Source organism: Nilaparvata lugens, chromosome 3, assembly GCF_014356525.2.
Source record: "Nilaparvata lugens isolate BPH chromosome 3, ASM1435652v1, whole genome shotgun sequence".
Classification (NCBI taxonomy): Eukaryota; Metazoa; Arthropoda; class Insecta; order Hemiptera; family Delphacidae; genus Nilaparvata; species Nilaparvata lugens.
In genome coordinates, this window is record NC_052506.1 from 36,861,584 (window position 1) to 36,877,670 (window position 16,087).

At 37.3% G+C, this 16,087-nt stretch overlaps 1 protein-coding gene across 1 annotated transcript in view; it reads right to left on the minus strand.

The window, feature by feature from the left end:
• The window catches only part of LOC111055663 (agrin), a 363,044-nt gene that overhangs the window by 293,833 nt on the left and 53,124 nt on the right, over nt 1-16,087 (minus strand). Inside the window, exons 2-3 of the mRNA XM_039423653.1 lie at nt 14,430-15,496; nt 12,174-12,506 (exon numbers count right to left, since the gene is read on the minus strand). Coding sequence (XP_039279587.1) covers nt 12,174-12,506; nt 14,430-14,823 — 727 coding nt within the window. The 5' untranslated portion in view covers nt 14,824-15,496. The remainder of the gene's footprint in view (nt 1-12,173; nt 12,507-14,429; nt 15,497-16,087) is intronic.

A 16,087-nucleotide genomic window follows, 5' to 3' on the forward strand; every position in this document is an offset into this window, starting at 1 on the left:
TGTACACACACGCACATACACTCATACACACACACACACACACACACACACACACACACACACACACACACACACACACACACACACACACACACACACACACACACACACACACACACACACACACACACACACACACACACACCACCACACACACACACACACACACACACCACACACCACACACACACACACACACCACACACACACACACACACACCACACACACACACACACACACACACACACACACACCACCACACACACACACCACACACACACACACACACACACACACACCACACACACACACACACACACACACCACACCACACACACACACACACACACACACACATACAGACCAATACCCAAAAACCACTTTTTTGTAGAAATTTGGGTACTTAATTTTTTTTCGGAAAGCAATACTTTCCTTACCTATGGTAATAGGGCAAGGAAAGTAAAAAATTGATAATTTTAAACAAAAATAATAATGATTGACTAAGAATTGAGTACTCTGTAATTTTAAAGTGTGTTTCTGAGATGAAGTGTGATAAAGATGAACACTAGTTTGCCATATTACTTTTTTCAAGAGAGTCGACATAACAGATTAAAGATCAATATGGTAATAGTTCATCGCTACATCATTCCGATAACTTTTGATACGGACATTTACATTCGAAAAAGCAAATGTAAATCATAATTACTCAACTCATAAAAAAATTTCAATAGAGGATATGCGCTGTACAGTGCACTTAATTTTTTCTTCTAAGAATCGTACCGATTTAGTCCCTCATAGAAAAGAATGACATTTCGTAACACATCATTGTAATATGAATGGAGCTACGAGATGCCGTTAGATTGACTAGACCCAAAGAATATCGAGTTACTTTCTGCGAAATTGGCCTTAATCAGTTAGCTACCCAGCTGAACTTTCAGGGATAAAAGCTTCCGGGGAAAGAGATGGAGTAATTTGAAAATGAAGCGGCAAGAGACGGTTTGTTAAATAAATGGAGAAGCTGCTCTTATTATTTGTTAGGTGAAACAGGAAAAGACGCTGACGTCATTAAGAGAGCTGGCCTAATGCAATCCTATTTCTGCCTGGTGTCTTCTGCTGCTGCTGCTGCTGCTAAGCTCAACTTGGCCGAAAAAACTCTCGAAAGGATTTCACCTTAGAACGGTGGCTTGGTGTATTCAGGAAGCTGACTGCCATTGCTCTAGAAAGCTTCTGTCTATCTCTATTCTCTCAAACTCCCACTGACTTAGCAATGACCTACTACAATGTATGATAGAAAAAAATGAACGAATTCATTTTTGCGTGCGAACAGCTATGTCTGGGGAACGTTCTTAGTTCTTGATTGCAGTTGAGTAGTTCATTAGTTCATTGGTATTGTGTAGGTAGGATAATAATCCATATTGGATTATCGTGAGAACGAGTAAAAGTACTGTGACTAATACTCTTTTCCTCTATGCTAATACTATTAGTTTTCTGTTGAAATAGGAATATTGATGGGAAATAGATTGTTGAAGATTTTTAACTTTCCTGAATCTATACTCGTTGTAGAAGCATTTTTGCTTTACTTGCTGGCGCTCTTGTCTTGTGTATTCAGAATGCTAGAAATAAATTATTCCTTGGTTTATGTAGTAATAGCTCAAATTGAAAACATATTTTTATCCCATTATTATTTATCTATTTATTCAATCATTCAGAATTACACTGGAATGTACCACAGGCTAAAACGCCCAAAACGGTTCCAATTCTAATTTATACAACAATCCAAATGTAGTTATGTTATGTATCACTTCAAAATTCTTCAATTAACAATTCAAAACACATAATTCATCACACAAATCATTTTTAAATTTGAAAAATAGTTCTAAATTGAATCAAATTAATTACAAATAGTTGTAAAATATATGTATTATATATGTATTATAATAGTATAATGAGGATAATGTGATTCAAAACGTAAATGTTCTTGCTTTGGAAGAGTCCATAGGGAAATGAACATCGATCTATCAACATCACAATGGAACTGATGAGCCTGTTATGAATAATTTTTTGCGGGTTTGAAGCTGTTCTTGAAGCGATATTTCCACATTGGGATGATTTTTCTTGCTTCAATTATTGTAAGTTTCATTTTAAATAAAATAATATATTGAGAAAGAACTACATAGTCATAAACGTGAGTGTGTTATAAAGTCGAGTGTATTTTTGAGTGATGAACGATGTATTAACTATTATTAATTGTCAAGAATTATACAATATAAAAATTGAAGTAGTTATATAGTCCATGATGGAGTAATAATACATATTATATGAGCGGATATGGTTTCAAATGTGAAAACCAGATATCAAGTGGCTGTTTCTATATAAGGAGCAAAGATTATTTCATATAAAGGTCGGACCCAATGCTACTGCACCGTGCACCCCTCATTTCAAACTGTCTTACCCTCTACTGTCTCTAGCAGATGAGAGAACGGTCTGACAGGAAGGATGATAGTTTTATGAGAGATGGGGACTCGCCGGCAGATGAAACTTGGGGCAAAAACCACTTTGCTCCTCCCCTTCTCAGTGATTCACTTCACTTCTGTTATCCACCCTATCCACTCCTTTTCATCAAATCCTTCCCACCTTTATCCCACTTGATCTTATACTCTCTTTCCTGTACCCTCTTTTCTCCAGTCCCCTATCTTCCATTCTCTCTTCTTCCAGTCAATCAATCTACCATTTCAATTGTTAATATTGATACATTTTTATTTAACCTCTACCTAATTTACTAGCCTTTCTTCTAAGAAAGTTTTCTACAACTGTTTTCTCCTTCTTCTCCATTCTAATCCAATTCTGAAGCATCTCCGTTCTTCAACTCCAGAGATCAAACTTTCATATTATAATAATAAATTTAACTATTTTAATACACTTCACCCATACGACTTCTCTATGCGTATAGACTCAATCAAACACTGTCATGGATGGAGCTGGAATCACGGATAAAGTAAGTTACAAGCTCGAAAGTTTGTTTATCACTTTCAACAATAACCAGTTGTATTGATGGCATTTCAAACTCTTCATAGTGGACTACATCTTTCTTCTATATGAACAACATCTGATTTTTGAAATTAGCTCAAATTTCGCCATTGTATATTCTTATTTATTTAGCGTATGCCAAATACTCAACACATATAATATCACAGAATTCTTAACTTAGGTACTGTGAATAAGAAATGTATAGATAGAACGAATAAAACCATCTTAGTCAATTAAGCAGTCACTTTGTCCTGGAATGGACATGGGGCATGTTTCCAGACAATTAAAAAAGGTGAAAAGTAGCTCTTAAGAAAAACAAGACAATTCAGAAAGGCTATTGATACAGAAATGCGAGATTGTATTAATTGTCGAGAGAAGAGAGCTCTGCATGACTGCTCGAAGAGCTTCTTACACAAAGCAGCAAGTGCCAACACAATATTATTTTGCATTTGAAGTTTTCCACAAGAAAAGCTGTTTGAGTAGAACAGGGTGTGGTTTTTTATTCAGTGGTGATGAAGGGAGGGAGATTAAAAGGAAAAAGGAAGAAGGGAAAGTCATTAGCGAGGCCGTGTTTGAGCCCTCTTCGGCCCTGCCGCCCTACAGATGCTTGATCTCGCCCTTATCTTGTGTGTCTGCCTGCCTGAGAAGACCCAACCTGCGTGCCATCCTCATGTACTGGCTTCTAACAAGCAGCAGCCCCGTGAGTGCACTGAGGCTGAGGCAGTACAGAACTGTCGTGCACACAATTACACTGGCTGCCTGTCTCATCCACTCATTCCAATGCTCTCTGCTATCTTATCCTGCCTCAGTCACCTACCGGCCTAGTCAACTAACAAGGCTCCTATCATCATCAATTCGTAGCTCTAATTCGTTTAGGGTTCTTTCTCTTTGAATAATGAATCTACTCCGATCAAGGGGTACGATGTCGTAGATTGAGGAGAATGACTGGTTTTACATGGTCAACATAAGGAAAATGGATCATACAGAGTTGGGCAATAAAGAAGCGTTGATTTGAATAATTTCAGCTATACGCTCACTTTCTATAGAAACTCAATTAACTTTTTTCTGGTATGTACCTTTAATGTTGTCATTTTGATAATTAGAGAGGAAAAAATTAAAACATAGATTCCAGACGAAATATACACCTGTGAAAAATGGCGTCTATTTTCGTTTGCACCCTCTTGCAGACGGAAATTACTGGAAAATCTTTATACTATTGTTTTTGAAGTGCCTTAATGCTACATGGCAGTGCTTGGACTTTTCAATGAAGTCTTCTCCATTGTTTCAAGCATGATCTTCGATAATGATAGTTATCATTCTCTGTTACAATTATAGATTGGACAAAATTATTTGAACATATTCTACAATAATTACTCATATAACTGTATTGAACCTGGTACACTGAGGAACTGAACAAAACATTCAAATCACGTGTCGCCTGGAATGTGAGACACTCTTGTCCTCAAATCATGACCATTGAGCCACACTCCAATAAGCAATGACGTGTACTGAATGCCATGCTTGTGGTGCTGACTAATGGGACCACGGGGTGGGTGAAGGGACATTGTTTGCGGTCACTCCAAAGCAGAGAAGCTGACCCCCTGAACCCTCTTACAGCTGCACTCCCCCCCCCTGTGAGCTGCCGACTATGTCGCTTTGCCTCACAACTTGAAAACCGCGGAATTTTCACCACAAACGCCTTCCTCAACTCAATAGCCGTCATTACCGAGCTTGGCATTGTTCGACCTTTGATAAATGACTCCTTCCACTCCACTCCAATCGCCAAGCCGATATACCACTATAATGCAGTATTATTTCGCCAACACCAGTCGGCATCGAAATTAATCCATTTACCTGCTCTTAAAAAGGGGTTCCAGCTCGCCTTTCACTCTTCATCGACTGCCAACTCAATTTTGGAAATTCCTTACAAGTCTTAGGAGAGTACTCGTATTATCTGGGAGCCTCACGTTTTGATCAATAATGGAAGATAATTCAGATAAACAGAATCGAATAAATGTAATGTGGAAAACATAATGAAATAATAGGCTCTGCTAAACCACAGACTAAACCGCATACCGAAGTTCAATTCAGTTTGCTGTGTTATCACTTATTCGGATTTCCAGGTGCAGAATCATGTACTTGGGTCCTCTCATAATGTGTCCAATGTAAGTCAACTTTCGTATTTTAATGTCACGCACAATATCTAGTTGCTTACCCATTCTTCTGAGAACTTCTACGTTCGTGACTCTATCTGTCCACGATATACGGAGTATCCGCCGGTAGCTCCACATTTCAAATGCTTGAAGTCTGGTCTCACATTCCCTATTTAGTGTCCATGCTTCCAACCCATACAAGAGAACAGGGAACTCATAGTACCTCAAGAGACGGGTCCTAACCTCAATAGACAAGTCACGAGCCGACAGAAGTGTTCTCACTTTTACAAAGGCAGCTCTGGCCTTTTCAATTCTCATTTTTATTTCTGGCATGTGACTTGCATTGCAGCTGACGCGGGTTCCCAGATAGTTATATGCCTCTACCCGTTCTATCATATCCTGTCCAGCAAAAAGGTGCTCTTGTGGAATTTCATGCTTTGTAATGACCATATACTTTGTTTTTTTGGCATTTAATGTGAGCCCATATTCCTCACTTGTCCTTATCAAATTGCTTAGCATTCTTTGCAGGTCTTCTATGCTTTCAGCCAGGAGTACAGTGTCATCTGCATAGCGGATGTTGTTGATATGGGTACCATTGATGACAATGCCCGCTGCTTCTTCTTCAAGAGCTTTTGCTATGATATTTTCCGAGTATAGATTGAACAAGAGTGGGGAGAGTACACATCCTTGACGGACTCCACGCTTTATTGCAAGTTCTCGACTAGTTTTTGATTGGACTCGAACTTCTGCTGTTTGATGGAAGTATAAATTTTTGATTATCTGAATGTCCCTAGTATGCTTCTTCCAAAATTTCCTTCAGTGGGTTGTGACGTACTTTGTCAAATGCTTTATTGTAATCAATGAAGCATGCATAGACATTCTCATTCACATACAGACATTGTTGAATTATCACATTATAAGCAAAGAGCGCCTCTCTTGTTCCAAATCCACTTCTGAGTCCAAACTGTGTGTTTGATAGCTTCTCTTCCAGTCTCGTGTTAATTCTTTTATGAATTATTTTCAGAAATAATTTGAGAATGTGGCTCATAAGGCTGATTGTGCGGTGTTCTTCACATTTCTTTGCATTATGTTTTTTGGGAAGTGTGATAAATGTAGATATTAGCCAATCTTCCGTAAGTTTTCCACTCTTGTATATCATATTGAACAAATCCGTCAACTTGGCAACATGCCTCTCATCTAACAGCTGTAAAACATCTCCAGGGAGTTCATCCGGTCCCGCTGCTTTGCCCTTTTTGATATTATGGATCGCATAGACAACTTCCTCCTTCAAAATATCTGGACCCGTTGTTTCTTCTATATTTGCCATTTCCTCTCTTTCATCAGCAAACAACCTCTCTATGCACTCCTCCCACAGTTTAAGCTGTTCATCTGTGTCTATGACTATCTTACCCACATCATTCAGGAGATAATGTGTCCTCTGGTCTCTCCTCCCAGTGAGTTCACTGATCTTCTTGTGAATGTTGTGAGTATCATGCAATGCCTGTAGATGTTCCATCTCTACACACTTCTGTCTTAACCACTGTTCCTTGGCCTGCCTGCACTCATACCGAATCCTGTTCTGAATCTTTCTCATCTCAACCTTCCCCACATTTGAAGCCTTGAGCCTCTGACGTGTTTCCATGAGATTCAAGATGTCTTCTGTCATCCAGTCTTTCTCTTTCTTATGTTTCATTCTTTTCAAATGCTTTTTACATGGCTCCAGAATTGCTGTTTTAATGCTCTGCCATGCCGCTTCAATTCCCTGGTTATCTTTGTTGACTGTGACATTATCAAGTTTCTCATTTAGATCATGGACAACTTTAATCCTGGTAGATGCATCTTTTAATTTGTTGACATTTATTCGGTCTGGCAACTTTGGTTGGATGAGCTTCTTCAACCTGATGCAAACTTCTGCAACCAAAATACTGTGGTCTGATCCAATATAGGCTCCAGGGTATGTTTTAGCACTCTTAACTGAGTTTCTGAACCTGTGGTTAGTTGTGATGTAATCAATCTGATTACGCATTATTGCACCTGGCCTATCCCTAGGTGAAGTCCAGGTGTAGAGACGTCTTTTTGGCAGCTTGAAAAAGGTGTTGGCAAGAACCATCTTGTTTTCTTGACAGAATGTTAGTAATCTGTCACCACGGTCATTTCTTACCCCAAGTCCAAATTTACCCATGACTTCATTCTGTGGGCCTCCACCAACCTTTGCATTGAAATCCCCTAGTATCATGGTGACATCAATGTTCTTCGTCAACTTGAGGGCGGAATCGATGTCTTTGTAGAATTCCTCAACCTCTTCATCTTCTTTATCAAGTGTAGGAGCATAAGCTTGAATGATATTGAGAAGCCTTCCATGTGCATTCAATTGTAAGAGTACAACTCTATTCGACAAGGGCAAAAAGTGTTTTACAGACTTGTTGATGTCATTGCTGACTGCAATAGCCACTCCATGGTACTCATTTGTTCCATCAGGGCTGCCAGAATGATATATTGTGGTATCCTGGACAACTGTTTTCCCAATTCCATTCCAGTGCGTCTCACTAATGCCAAGTATTTTCACTCCCAGCCTTTTCATTTGTTGCATTGCACTATGAGATTTTCCTAATTCTTTCATACCCTGGACATTCCAAGTCGCTATCCTGATCCTTTTCTTGAAGATTGTTGATTCCACCATCACATCTGTTAGAATTGTCCCCCCCGGAGATCCGAATGGGGGACTTACTCCGGACTGATAATTTATTCCAACTGCCATGATGAGTGTACTAGGACATACATAAAGTATCTTTAATGAGGTGGTTGTCCGTTGCCGTTAATCAAATAATGATTCATCCGCCTTCAAGAGCAATTTCTTACTCTATGGACAAAAGAGTGCCCATGTTCTTCCAATCTCCTCCACCCGAAGCTGTTGGACTGCAAAAAATGGATTGTTTATACCGACAATCATTCGGTTGTAGCCGCTCAATCCGATGCAGACACTACGTGTTACATGCCTAACATGTTGGGAAATTAAGAAAAAAGGAAAATAAGCCCTTGTCCCATAGAATGATGCTGTGTTGAAAATTGGAATTACATTTCTATTATATGAAACTTCTTCTATCAAGAATAAAGTGTTCCACCTTTGTACAAGCGAATCTCTTACTAATAGATTGAAGGATTCATCAAGAATCAAATCGAAGCTGAACTGTTGAATTTGATTTTCCTGAGATTAGAATTCCATTGAAAAATGTGATAACACAGTCGAAAAGGCTTTTATAAAGATTTGAAGATATTTCTTAGATTTTAAGCGCAGTTAGATGCAGAGTAGCAATAGTTTACAATTTCACTTCCAACACCTAATAATTATCTCACTTCAACTAAGATATATAATTATGTTCCTTATGATATCATGTTGCAATGATATCACTCCAATATTGATCATTGCATCAATCAATAATAGACAATTAAATTGATCTATGAACTATTGAAATTGCAATCCTGTTCCAATGCCTCCCAATTTCGCAATGTGGAGGCTAGCTGCAAAATATAGTTGAAAGGGATCTGAAGAATGTTATATCATCAGTATCTGTTCTATGCCGACCTTTCAGCTCATCAGACTCCATCAATAATGGAGAAACTTTGACTCTATTGTATGGTGTTCTCGCAAGTTTGTTAGATCTTCATGAGAGCGAGGTTTTGTTCGGCCGGAGCTTGTAATATGCTATCATGATGAGATCTCATTCTCCATAATCAATCCATTTATAACTTTCGAGCTACATTTACCAAGTTCTATCATTGTGGTTACCAAAGCACACATGTCCATTGTATATCTTTCACGCTGTAAAAGTTCAATTTCAGGATGATGTTTGTTCACAAATGGAAGCGTTGTGAGAAATTGATTACTGTTCGAAAACAGTTATTGATATCACTGGAAGAACTCCCAATGTTTCATTGGAATAGTGATTCACAGATTTCCATTGAGTATGACAGGATTACCGAATTGTACTTTTCTACCTTTTGAAATCATGGAATATATAGAAAAAATCATTTCAACAAATCTGATAAAATACAAATTTCAAAGTTCAATCAAGAACATCGATTATAATTCATATAATGAGTTCATCAGTTTCAGCCTATTGTTACAAACTGAAGAGCAATTTCAAAACAAGCTATTATTAAAGATGCATATTTCTACAACTCTGATACCGAGCTCATGGATTAAATATATATGAATGTTTGGGCAATGGTCCACTTCCATTGATCGAGGAGAGCTACAGAGTATTCACTGAGCAATGATACAAGTAACAGACCTTCCTTGAAAATGATAATGTCACAAACTTTGAACGTACTGTATTCTCAATGAGTGAACTTGTAAACGGATTTCAATATTTTCAAATTTCAAGTGAACTTATGCAAATAAAGCGCGCTGTTAGTGAAAGTTGATGACTCCAAAGCGAGTTGGTAACTTCATAACAATTACTTTGCGAATTAACTAGTGGGATGGGTAGCGCGTGTTGACGATGAACAATTAATTTGTGCGTATTAGAGGAAGTTGAGCAGCGAGCAGCGAGCAGTGAATAGCCAGCTGATGCGCGCTTCCTTATGGATGTGTATCAAGTTTGAGACTGCCACCGAACAACCCACCTCTCGCGCGCGCACTGTTTTCTCTCGCCAACTTTTACCAAAGTTCTGTTTGCTTTTGCTCACCCTCTGCTCTGCTAACAGCGATAACGACTTGTAAGAGCATAATGCTGGTTCAAAGTGCATTACCAAAAATATTCTCAATCTTAATTTGATGGCGAATATTCTTCAACTCATTTTCAGTTCGCGACTCTTCTTTACTCTGCTCCGACTGTTTGTTGTCACAAAAAACCGTATTGCTTCCAGTTCATCAAAGTGGATAAACTGGATGAACACCTCTTGACTGCTCTTGAAATGTTCTCTCACATTATGAAAACACATAGGTTTTCAGGCTTCATCTTAACACATACCTACAATAATTCATTCTTATCCCATACATTCCACCTATTCACTCTCGCAATTGGAATATCACCCTCAGTATCTTTGAAATCAATTCATCTACTTAGCGTCCCAATAGATATAGCAAAATGGATAAACTTATATTCTGATCGGAAACTTAATCAATGATTTGTTGATTTATAATTTTTGTGAAACAAATGATGAATGAAATTGTGTAATAACATATTGAATTATACAACTAACTGTTGGTAATTTCAAAATCCGAGTATATTATGCTTGTTAAATTCATTTTTTATCATTTCATAATTCGTATGTCTATTGTGAATAAGCAATTCGATAAGTATGACTTTATTCAAAGTCAAGTGGTTCTATATTCAAGTCGATTTGAGCTACTTTATTTTATCGAATAACACTGAACTTGGAGTTTATTTTGAAATACACTCATTCACAAAACTAATATCGTGTGACATGGCTGGCTAAGCTCAGTTGTCAGAGTTTTCAGGTCGCATCTCATCCTTTTATTCCAGGTCCTCTCAAATGTTCATCATTTTCAGACATCAAAATCAAGAGAATAAATGATATGTTTCTTTTACCTATGAAATAATAATAATTATGTAGTCTACTAATGGAATGTCATAAACTTTGAATTAACATTCAAGTTCAAAAAAGTAATGGAATATGCGTAGCAATGCATCTCTTTGAAAATATATCTGTGGTTGAGGAATCCAGAAACCCATTCGTATTTTGTGGAACGCGTAGAGAATTGGTGGGAAGATCGCTCTAAGAGGGGGGGGAGGTACCTCAGGGAGTCTCACAAACACACAGAATCCCGTGGGCTGACGATTCTGTAGTTCGCTCACAGGCTTCGCTTCCAAAGAAACCTCAACACTCGCTACAGAACACTTTCAGTTCCATTTTTAAAAATCGAAAGAGCGTAACAGATTTGGTGACATTACATCATGTTTGACTAGAAAATGAATCCCAGAAAAATTGTTATCATGGAAGTGAGTTTACAATTCCTTTTTATAGTAGAGAAGAAGCCAAAACATTGAATTTCAATGATGTTTGGTACTAGCTATAAATAATCTTAACAACTATTCACAGACTGAACTGGTTATTGATCATATTATATCTTATGCAAATTTGAACAGGAAACAGACATCTATTTCAATGATAATAATTTCAAAGAAAAAGCCGACTACAAGGTGTTTCTACACATGCTCTTGTTACATTAGTTTCCTGATTCAATCAAAACACTGAAATTCGAGCATATAATCTAGAATTCCAGAATAGTACTACCTACACACTTCAATATCTACACACTGATTCTAAGTTTGTGACTGAAGATAAAAGAGCATGCAAGATTTTTGATAGAACATCAAAATATCTTCTCAATTTCCCGAATGTATGATCAGGAGTTATGGTAGAAAATTGAAAGAATAAAATAGAAATAGCCTGAATAACATAACAATAGTTATTGAGCGTAAATTTCACATAAATTTGAACATGCAACAGACATCTATTTCAATGATAATACAGAGCAAAAATCGACTAAAAAGTTGGTTCTACAATATGCTCAATAGAACAATATTGGACTACATAGTTCTTAATAGACATGCAGAATTTTCCATGATTTCCCAATAACTATAAATTATATTAAAATATACTATTATAATTAGAATATATTATTATCATGAATCAAATCTTTATTGTGAAAGGTCAATCGGAATTGAAAATGGAACAGCAAAAAAATGTGAAGAGATGAAATTTATAGCTAGAAAATACATACAAGTTATTCGAAACATGAATTTGAATTATCAGAATATCTATGATGAATTAAAATAACATTGCATTGAAAAGGAAGTACAACTCTAGTGGGAAAAGTACTCTACTTGAACTTCATAAAAGAATGCTAGGTGGAAGATGGATTGAAATAGTGGAAGAAAATGTGATATTAATTAGATGTGATATAAAATGGATTCTCTATAATTTCTTAATGGAAATTAGAAAAATGAGAGAAGTTTCCTTACAATTGAAGTAGAGCAGGATGCCCGAGACTAGAAGGAAGAGAACGAGCAGCAACGCGAGTACCAGAAGCAGCACGGCCGGCTTACACCAGGCGGGCGTGGTTTCGTCACCGGCCGACTTGGAGCACCAACACCAGGAGGAGCATGGCGCACCAGGAGGTGTCGTCTCGGCGCCGGGAGACGCCACAGCCGACGCGGCAGCCGCCGCTGTCACCAGGCTGTTGGTGGTCGAGCCATCCTTTTGGCTCCGCACCACCACCACGTGATGCTCCGGGTAGTCCACATCCGGGTCGCCGTACACGCCGTACGACGCTATCATACTGTTCCCCGTGCCAGCTGTCCGGGCAAGCAAGTGGTCACTTTATGTCTCTACTATCGACTGGATCTCAATTGATTGGTTTGATCAGCTCCTACCATACTACCAATCAAATATTATTCATTCTGCACCTATTTGCTACAATGTATATTCTCTACTCCTACAATATTTCTGATTTCAGTAGAAAGTGATAATTGGATAACAACCCATAGAAACCTTTTTATCTTTCACAAGATTTTTTTTGTAAGAAAAATTGATTTATGTTTTACGATATTCGTTTGAATGTTTCATCTAATATAATAATAACGACTGTTCTTAGGCAGGCGGGACCGACGACTTAATGTGTCCATCCAAAACTTGGGAGTGGCACAAAAAATATATTAATGCTTCACCTAAGACTCCCTCTATCGTTTTATATGCATTCTCACAAAGGAATTCATAATTTGTGGAATGAACAAGTAGCTATATTGGAAAATACTTGAATTCCTTGATTCGGGAATATAGCGTTCAATAGGAGTATTCGATTAATTATCACAACTCATTCAAAAACAAAATAGATGAGAACATTAATTTTTCCAAGTATCAGTAAACACCCACAACAACTTATTCTTGCATCTCTACAACTTCGAAAAGTAAATTTTGAGCTGTCGATTTTCAATGTAGGCTACTAATTCATTTTATTATTCATCAGTGTATTTGAATATAAATATTTTTGGAATGGTTTGAGATATTGATGTGCGGTTTTCATAATCAATTTCATTTTCAACTTCTGTATCAAAATCGTATCACATTTAACAACCTTCCTATTTGAAAAATGAAGTTGAATTCAAAATTTATTGTATATACAAATGGGGGTTCTAAATTCCGAAACCACAGAAGATTTTTTTTTTAGTTTCAATCGGATCCTCAATTAAACATTTAATCAAATTATCCTTCCATAACTACAAAAAAGTCAATCTGTTCCCATACATATGCTACACTCTGTATATTAAACTGGAATCCCAAATAACATGTTTGAATATCTTAATACGTGATATATGATGATAAATTCTAGTGATTGGTAGTCTCTACTCATGTTCTTTTGTCAAATTCTCCCTTCATGAGCTATTCATTATAAGAACTCGGCAATAATCAAGTTCTTCCTTCAATCTGAGGTAATTTGATGTTAACTTTTAATTGTGTAATTGAATTTCAATCTTAAATCTAGATTGATAGATTGATTGGAGATTTTATAGTACAACTCCTGTCCCCATACATATGCTACACTCTGTATATTGAACTGGAATCACAAATAACTTGTTTGGCGTTGACTCACAATTTGGCGTTGACTTGTTTGGCGTTGGACAATTTTGGCGTTGACTCACTTGGTGAGAGCTAACAGGACTCATCATTGGGTCATTTCTGAATTCAATTTGCATATTTATACAATTTACGGTTCCTGAAATATTTGTAATTATTCCTCGAAGTCAAACCAATTATTATTACAGAAATATTCGAACTTATATACAAAATTCATTTGAGTAGTGAATTGTATATGCATTTATGCAGCATATTGTAGTGGTCTATTGTCATGTACCTACTGGAGACTTTAATTCTACCAATAGTGGAATAGTAGTTTGAAAGATGAAGCTAGTTTCTGTTGCCGAGTCCAGTGGACTGATTGAGTATTGAAGATGAAGATTATAAGTAAACTTATTAGTACATAAGAATCGAGTAATGGATGAGTAATAGCGATACGATCGTGCCTATATTCTATTTGATTTGAGTAATCGATTCTTGTCTTATCTTTGATAATAATCATCTCATTCATGACTATAGTATAATAATAATAAATTATAATGTTACTGGTAGAATGATGAGGTCCCATATGAAAATAAGCCCGGCCTCCCACGAAAAATTTGACAAAAGAACAGAACGCCAGTCGATAGGAGAGAACACTGAACCTGGTAGATTGCGGTGACCGTTCTTGACTTGGCCATTGCGTTCCGAGTACTCGGGCGGTCGACAGTTGGCACTACTGCGATGATTGACGTCCTCCGGGAAGCAACTGCAGCAGGCGCCATCCGATCCCCCAGTGCCTTGATGATCGTGATGGTGACCAGTGCCTTGATGATCGTGATGGTGATGACTGTGATTATTTGCAATTGCAGGCTTGGACGGACGTTCCCATTGCTCCGTGTCTTGTAGCATGTGGCGTCGAGATAAAGTCGAATCGTACTCATACTCATTGGCGAAGTATTCGGGCTCAACGCCTCTTGTGGGTTTGTAGGGGTTTCGCTCGGGTGGACTGGTATAGGAGAAAGGCAAATTATTCGGATTGTTCGTATACAGTGTCATCTTCAAATGCTCACTACCTGTCAGTGGATGGTAGTTTGAATAGCGCTACTAGCTTCATACTGTGCCACAAATATGTCCAGCTCTTGAGTGAAGCTAACATGTTGCTGTCCATAACTTGTTCAATACACGACCACAGCTTTCAGAGCGATGCTTACTCGAGAATTTTGATATAAGCTTGATTAATGGCGATGTGTTATTGAATATGCTGAATTGAGATGTGGTACAAATTTACCTCATTCTTACATCATTCTCATTCTCTTACAATGTCTCTGTTATGTCACTTGAAATTTGTAGAACAGCGTTTTTGCGATGATAAACTAATTGAATAATAGTAACCTCTTTGACTTAGTGAGAGAAACATACTCATCTTCTACTATCAATTTCTTGAAGAAATTCTATCAGGAACCAATAATATTTTTTTATCTTCAGTTTCTGTTTCTCTCAAAGTACATGAATCCTCGATGAAGAGGTTCAGTCTTATCAACGTTTGAAGCCCCTTTGATGTATTGTGCTGTATTCATCATTGCCACTTCTTCTTTCATACCTCCCATAACCGACACCATTATAGCAGTCTACTTCCCCAACTCACCAATGAAATATTTTCTCAACTTACACTCATCACCAACTTCACCAGACCTCCCACCACCGAAACAACTATTGGTTGCTCGCATACCTGAAACAAAAAAATGATGAACAGTTAGTGGCGTGCTCCAAACGAATTTGAACAGAGAATTGAAACGAAAAAGAAACTATGAATTATACATAGAAGTAGGCATAACGCACAGCTATTTTGACACTCATAACGCACGCTACAGATCACACTCACAATCAATTCTCATATACAAATATAATATGTATATTAAAGCTCATTCATAATATAAACATGACTTCTTATCGTCTAGCATGGTTGTATTACTTCATATTGACCATCACCATTCAATAATGAAGGTTTTGAATTTTCTTCACTTAAGTGGAAAAACTTGAATATCAATTCCGAGAGCTAGGCTTCTAGATGATGTCATTTATCGATGATTGAATGAATTCTTGATTTCTATCATTGATCCTCGGAGAAATTTATTGATTTGCAATTTAAATCAACAACAGAACTATTTTTGTTTTGACTGAACAATGTGGATAAACTTTGTCTTTATCATTGCTAAATAATTAGGGAAAATATTCGTCAAAGAATATCTTTTGTAGAAAGAATCAATGAGTAATGAATGTATCTTCGAATGAATCACTGCACTTCTGTTCGGAACAAAAC